The 7,759-nt window shown below is 39.1% G+C and overlaps 1 protein-coding gene across 3 annotated transcripts in view; it reads left to right on the forward strand.

Moving 5' to 3' along the window:
- usp43a (ubiquitin specific peptidase 43a) overlaps positions 1-7,248 on the forward strand; it is a 95,714-nt gene extending 88,466 nt beyond the window's left edge. For all 3 annotated transcript variants that reach the window (XM_028971771.1, XM_028971772.1, XM_028971773.1), the window contains 5 exons: positions 1,212-1,341; positions 1,999-2,338; positions 2,435-2,593; positions 3,037-3,198; positions 3,277-7,248. In XM_028971771.1, the coding sequence (XP_028827604.1) occupies positions 1,212-1,341; positions 1,999-2,338; positions 2,435-2,593; positions 3,037-3,198; positions 3,277-4,367 (1,882 nt within the window). In that variant the 3' untranslated portion in view covers positions 4,368-7,248. The remainder of the gene's footprint in view (positions 1-1,211; positions 1,342-1,998; positions 2,339-2,434; positions 2,594-3,036; positions 3,199-3,276) is intronic.
- The last annotated feature ends 511 nt before the right edge of the window (positions 7,249-7,759 follow it).

Consider the following 7,759-nt stretch of genomic DNA (forward strand, 5'->3'; position numbering starts at 1 on the left):
CATTAAGTTAATGAGACTTGAATAAAAAAGTTACTGAGAAAAATAGGAGAATAAGAAAGAAATAAATAGAGCTGCCATAACAGGCTGCCACAACTTCAACTTCTAGTGTAGGTATATATATATATATATATTTGAGGTGGGCATAGATTAAAATGGCTCATTTGAATTCTGCCAAAGGCATTCAGAATATGTGTGCTACCCAAATAATGACTAAAAGTAAGTCTTTGAGAACGGGTTTCTCAAGCCAGGTGGCGCATTAGACCAGGGGCTCATCTCCTGTTTCCAAAATGCATCACAAACTGCTTGAGAAAGCTGTTCTACTATGATAATTAGTGATGAAAATAAATTATGTTCAATAAGATGTACTTGTGTTTACCAACTGTTTATTCAGTTAAATAGCTGCATCCAAGTTACCACGTCACGTTTCATGTGGTAATTTCACAATTCGAAGACTCGTTCTTGCCCCCTACAGTGCAATTCGGCTAGGTATACATCCGCGCTAAAATATCAAGGTGAAAGTCATCATAGTGTAGCGGTTCTTCTTCTGCGTTGTGTAACTTTTTGATTTCGTTTCTTGAACCACAAATGATGAGCTGACATCCAAGAGATTTTCTGTGCAAAGTGTATTCTGTACAAAAAGCAAGGTCGCGTCAGAATATCGCGTCAGAACATCGCGTCTTTCTGCACCTCTCACAACTCACGCCATGTGTCCAAGAGAACTGAACATTAACATAAAGCATTCACAATTTACAATACTGCATTCCTGTACAAAAAGCAAGGTCGCGTCAGAACATCGCGTCTTTCTGCACCTCTCTCTACAATACAATAAGATAATCACAAAATAACACACATGCAAAATATTCCTAATATGTACATAAATTAAAATGAAACCTCTCACAACTCACGCCATGTCTCCAAGAGACCTGAACCGGGTCTCAAAAACTAAATAAAAGTCTTTAGAAAATAAAAGACACAAGAAAGAAGAAATACTTATAAATATAGTGTAACCATTTAACTCCGGCACAATAGCTTGTGTAGTATAGACCCAGCTCCCAAACCAACTTTGTGAATAGATTAACGGCGATCTATTCACAACGCAGCACGTTAACGCTGATAATGGCCCACCACTAGTATATATATATTTATTTTTATTAAGATTATTTTGTATTAAGTTTAGTGAATTCTATAATGTGTGTCTCGTGGTGTTGTAGTGTGTTTGGGAACATCCAGGAGGAGGTAGTGAAGGATGCAGAGAGTGTTCGGCTCCAGCAGCAGAACCACCTTCAGCAGCACAGCAGTACTCTGGATGAATGTTTTCAGCTCTATACCAAAGAGGAGCAGGTAAGACACTTTGGAACTTTAAACACTTCCTCAACTCATTACTTTTTTTTTTATACATTTTTTTTTGTGCTTGCATTTGAAACTCTCCCAAATTTCAGGGCCATCAATTGATTTGAATTCAGAAAATAAATGTTTATCTTATGTGATTACAATATTTGATGTATATTTGTTTTAAAATGTATGTCAAATATTTTAATCACATAAGATAAACATTTTAAGACTATTTTTAAAATTCAAATTACCTCAGAAGTTAAATTTGAGCCCCCTGGCTGCACACATTTTTCCCCTAATTCCAGAAAGATCATAGCATTTTCGTCTCATTAATGGTTACAGCTAAAAATTATGACCGTTTTTTGTAATTGCAACTCTTGCAGCATTATCAATTTTTCTCTGATGACAAACTACCTATTTTAAAGTGTGAAACTCTGGTCACATTCTTGTGGCAGCAGCAGCATCATTATCATGCTGTTTTAGTGGTAACAGCAAAGCTCTGTGAGTTAGAACCAATGTCTGAGCTGCATATCACCAGCTGCTTGTATCTCCTCTGCACCTCATATTTAGTCTGTAATTCCTGTGCTTGATGAGTATGATGTTGAGCTGGAGCTGGACCCTGTTCCAGCTCAACATCAGTCCAATCTCTGATGTAATGTGTCCCAGCTGGCTCCAGACGATGCATGGAAGTGCCCTCACTGCCAGCAGCTCCAGCAGGGTATGGTAAAAATGAGCCTGTGGACGCTGCCCGACATCCTCATCCTGCACCTCAAGCGCTTCCGACAGGTGGGGGAGCGCCGCAACAAGCTCTCCACTCTGGTGCACTTTCCCCTCTCTGGCCTGGACATGGCGCCCCATGTGGTCAAGCGAACCCAGAACATCCGCAACCTGGCTTCATGGACCCCCATGTGGAATCAAGCTGACCCTGGACTGCCCTCTGACTTCCTCTATGACCTCTACGCTGTCTGTAACCACCATGGTGGCATGCACGGTGGACATTACACAGGTAAACACCACAACTCAGAACAAATTACTTTGGAAGTATATGGGCATGGTTAGGGTTTTCTGCTTGGCCTTTTTTGATTGGCTGCTTGCATTATAGCGTACTGCAGGAACTCGGTAGATGGTCAGTGGTACAGCTATGATGACAGCAGTGTGGACCTTGTACCCGAGGAAGAACTCTGCACCCGAGGTGCCTACATCCTGTTCTACCAGAGACGCAATGGCATCCCACCTTGGTCTGCCAACAGCTCAGTCAGAGGTGAGATAAGGAAATTTGTTCAGACGTTAACTTTTTTTCAACCCCAAAAATTGTAAAAAAAAAAAAATAATAATAATAAAAATAAAAAAAAACAAGAATTGAGAATATTCCATTGATATGGTACTGAAAGCAACATTAGCAGTGATTCAGTTAATTGCTGTTTGAATTAACTGCATTAGTTAATACAAGACCAGATAATCTATAAGGTCATTTGGCTTCATTTGGTTGTCGCCATGAGGAAATAATGAAAGTAGATATAAAACAGTGAAACAATCACACCAGCAGCTGCAGATTTTAAAACCAAAATGTAACCTAATGATAAAAAAAATCACGACAAGTTTAGTAACAGCATAGACATTAAGCCAAATTGTCAGAGCACCGTTTAATTGAACAGTACAGGCATGATTTTTTTGGATTTGGACTGAACTAGACATATCTCACAGGGTCTATAAGCTCATCAGTGTCTGATCACTGGCTTGTTCGCTTGACGGGGGACAGCAAGCCGGACAGTTTGGTATCAAGAAGTTCAACCACATGTGCATCATCCATTCCAGGCTCTCCTGATTCTCCTGTCTTCCAGGATAACCTTGTAAAGGCTGAGAAGGGTATGTTTGCCAGTTGAAAAAACTCAGGGAATACAGTGATAACGTTGACTTACTGTTGTCTACTTTTAATTTATTCAGATGGTTTTGAAGATAGGCCATTTGTTCGTGGCATCCAGGGCCGAAGTGAAAGCATGAGGACCCCTTCAAAGACCAAGGATAATCTGAGCAAAAAACTTTCCTTGCGCTGGTCCTTTGGCTCTAAGGACCGCAACAAACCACCACCTTGTCTCTCTCCCCCTGCACCTGCAGAGCTGGTGGAGTATCTGGAATCAGGAAGGCATCCACAGTGCAAGAAGGACTCCATTATCTCCCTGATGTCTATCCCTACCAGCAGGGGACAAGCTGGGGGACAGCACAGACATATATCAACCTCGTCAAGTCTTAGCTGCATTGGAAGGCCTGCTGAAGATCCAGACACCCCTCATGTTTCCAAGGTTCCAGAAGGTCCACAGGGGCCAAATTGTGAAAAAACTCATGGTTTGAGGCAGAGCAGCAGCAACGTTGTTCATAAGCAGCGAGAAGAAGGGACTTTGAATCGAAGAAGCACCAGGAAGATCATCCAGGATCCTACAAAACCACAAGAGTCGCATTCAAGGAGAAGCTCTAACACAGGCTTCCAGCCAAGCCCAAGCACATACTCTGGACTGGACTCTTGCCATAAGAAGAGTGGGAATGTGGATACAACTACACAAGAGAGGGAGAAAGTGAAAAACGTAGAGGACTCAAGAAGTCATGATGGCCTGCTGTCTTTCCTCAAAGGAGGTTTTCTTAAACGGGACTCCAAGTCCAAGGAAAGTGATTTGGGGAGATACACTGAAACAGGGAGGCAAAGTTTATCACGATTGTCCTTGTCTAGTGGAGGTCCAAGCAGGCAAAGTGAGGCTAAGACCAGTGGCGGGAACCGTAGAAGGCATGGAGAAGATCTTGCCAATGGAAAAGTGCTACCAACTGGACAAGCAGAAATGAGACGCTCTCAGAGCTCTTCCAATATCCAGAGCAAGATAGATTTGACTTTGTGTCGGACTGCTTCTTTACACAGGAATGGCCTTTCAGTTCCACCATCCCACAGTCTGCATGCGGACAGGACATCATCCAGCACCCTGCAACGGATTCGTTACAGCACCCATTCATTGGGAAGAAATAGGTTAGTCCCTGAGTCAAGTTTCTGAAGTATATTGTAACATTTTGTTAGCATTTTCAAATGTCTGTTTCCTTTAGTAAAATTGTGATTTAAAGTGAGATTTCAGAAAAGCAATAACATACTGTTGTCTAATGAAGTAAATTATTTTTTACTAAATTTTAATATTCTCCAAGAAATAGATTGTTATTTTTTTTGCTATTAGATTCAATACAAATAGAAGTAAATTCACGATAGTGATAATTATCTGTGAAATTCATTTTTTCCCCCCCTGTTAGCATAGCAACTTGCTAATTTCTTATTAGACACCAAACATCTGAACCAGGAAATGCCATTAACAAGTCCCATATTCAGTCACTCTGGAATTTTACTGGCTTTTCTTCTGGATTGTTGTGGCCAGAAACAGTGAACAATGCAAAACAGTGAATGATGCAAAATTGCTCCAGTGAGAAAAAGAAAGCACCATCTTAGTAGTTGGTAAAGGATGGAAACCATGTCACACATTTGGCTGCCTGATCTGTGACACCTACCCAATTTGAACGAGATCCATTTTTCATACATAACAAGACATAAAAGCATGATTTTGAAATATGATTGTAAAATATTTAACTGAATAGTTGGTCAGTTTCAGTAAATGTGTTTATAACAATAATGAAAAATGAACTACAACCCTGTTCTGTTAAAGTCTCACATTTTCACACGTGTAGCAGCAGAAGTCACCTTTTTGTCGCGTCAACACCTACTATCTGCTATGATTGGTGGAACTCACAGAAATCTTTGTATTTGCATTCAACATGTTGTAATTGCAACATTGCCAAGTCCTGGACAGACACCTGAAGGCTTTAAGAACATTTTTGCCAAAGTCTTGGCACTTTGCAGAGAATATGCAGTGTTCCAATTTTATCAGTAAACCTAAACAATAGCATTAGATTGATCTTAGGGACTAATCAAGAGTTGGTCAGTTGTCCCTGTCTGTTGGAAAGGAGGTGTATGAATGCATTCAGGACAAATTACAATAGGGGCTACATGTCTCACCTGATGGTTTTTGTATTTCACTGTCATTAGTGTTTCTTGGTAAGTGCCTTTGTAACACATCTTTTCCAGGTGTGTATTAGGTGTGTTGGAGCATGTATATGAGCTGTTATATGAGTTTATTTAGCAACATAAATAATACCATTCCCAATGTCTGTACATATATTGATTTGTAAAAAAAATCTTTTGAAAAGGACCTTGCTGCATAATGGCTGCTAGATATACATTAGTTATTACAGATATCATAACATGTACTGAAAGCTTTTTTCCCCATAAATGATGGACATGTAAAACTGTAGAAATTGATACCTCAGTGATACCTCATACATATATTTTGTAATCTGTTAGGGGAAATGGGTCATGCCAGAACTCATTAACCCTGATATGACCTAGTGCTTCAAGATGAGTAAGGACAAGGTCAGTAATAAAAAAGGATAAACGAGTTGTGGGAGGGAATTGCATATTTCTCTTAAGTCTAAACTGTTATGGTAGCAATTCAGTATGAATGAATGCAGAGTTTAAATACTTAAAACATATATGCAAATACCTTAGAGACAGCGATCAATAGATTCCCCAGTCTTGCTGCTTTGAGTTATTGAGCAGTGACATCATAATAAACTTTATTTTGCATCATGGGCTCTTATATTGGTATTTACATGGGTTTATTTAAAGCCAGGGAGCACAGCAGATGGCTCAAAAGACTTACCATTTACACTTTGACCATCCTGGAATTAGAGCCTTTGAAACATATCTAGACAATCATTCCTTTTGATTATTCAAAGAACTACCTGGAATACTACCATGTGTCTGGGTCCACTAATGGGCATTTTACTACTTGATAACATTAATCTTGTAATGTACTGCCCTCTTCTGGCCACAATGGGTAATTGTCCCTGGGTGCTTGGTTGCCTAGCACCTGTAGCATCTACAAGTCATTTCTGTCATGTTTGTGGGTGTGACGATGCTAAAATTGGAGGCAACAGTCATTTTATTGTAATATTCTTTTAAATGTATGTATATGCATGTGTAAACCTGGTTTTGGACTTTTTACATTTTTTTTAACATTTATGTTTCACCAATTGGTTCCAAGATTTAACATATGTTTGTACTATTCATTCAATTGAAAAAAACACCCACACCCCCTGTCCTTATCAGTGTTTGCTAGTGACAATTGTTTTGCGTGTTTTTCCTGTATGTGCTCTAGAGTCAGTTCAAAGGAATATTCCTAAAACGCCTTAGGGCAGGATGGTCAGGAGGTCCCACAAGCACTGATACACAGTTTTGTTTCGTCAGTAAATGTAACTGCATGCCACTGCATCGTGCTAATGTGACACAGTTTAGAACTATAATTGTAACTATAAAACAGCGGATGAAAATAAGTGTTTTGTGGGGAACTAACATGCTGCAATGATTTATTTACTTTCTTAAACAAGAATTCTTTATATACTGTATAAACGTAACGGGCACACCAAAGGTAAGGTATGGCCTGTAAGATATTAAATACAATTGTTATTGTGATTATTAGCAATGTCATTTTCCAGATGTCAAAAGAATGCACCCCACTCCCACTGAACTAAATGAGGGTGATTTGGGCACAAAGTCTGTATTCATGAAGACACACATGCACAGAAAAATAAGCACTTATATTTATTTAAGAGGGTGTATTAAGAATGTTTGCCTTGCTTTCTTGGATCTCCAATATTTTATATGCAATTTTTATATGGCTCTATGTTTTGTAATGGTTTTGTATTCACACACACACTCACACACACACCTGATTCCACTGTTGGTTCCACTGTTGGTTATGTTCTACGAGGTCTGTATGTTATATACTTTTTATTTTTTAATACAGAAAATAAAGTGTTTATCATTGTGGGAAACTTTGTGTGTTGTGTGTAAATCAGTTCAGTCTGATGGGTGGTTTAATAAGCTTTTTTTTATATATCAGAGAATAAATGTCACATGTGTGTGATATTACATGACATTAAGAAAGGCATACAGAGGCATGCAAGGCATGCATAAAGACAAATATCTAGAATAAAACATACATTCACGTTTGTGGAGTGGCACTGATTTGGACCTTGTATCACAGGATATTGGTACCATTAGGTGGCACTGCAAGAAATCCTATGTCATTCTAATAACATTTATTGTGATTTAACCTTCATTTTCTGTACCACGCTGTACCATAGAATCTGTTAGAGTAGCACATGTCAAGACTGGATGCAAAAGACTTAAAAGTGTTTCTAAAATGGTGCATAGTAAACTGTGGCAATAAGAGGGTACATGTAGTCAATACAAAGTATTAGAGACCAAATTTCCTGGTAGGAATACATGGTCAAGTGTTTCAAACTAGTGCAGAACCCCAAACAGGACTACAGTTGTGGAAAA

The sequence above is a fragment of the Denticeps clupeoides genome, chromosome 3 (assembly GCF_900700375.1).
Source record: "Denticeps clupeoides chromosome 3, fDenClu1.1, whole genome shotgun sequence".
Classification (NCBI taxonomy): domain Eukaryota; kingdom Metazoa; phylum Chordata; class Actinopteri; order Clupeiformes; family Denticipitidae; genus Denticeps; species Denticeps clupeoides.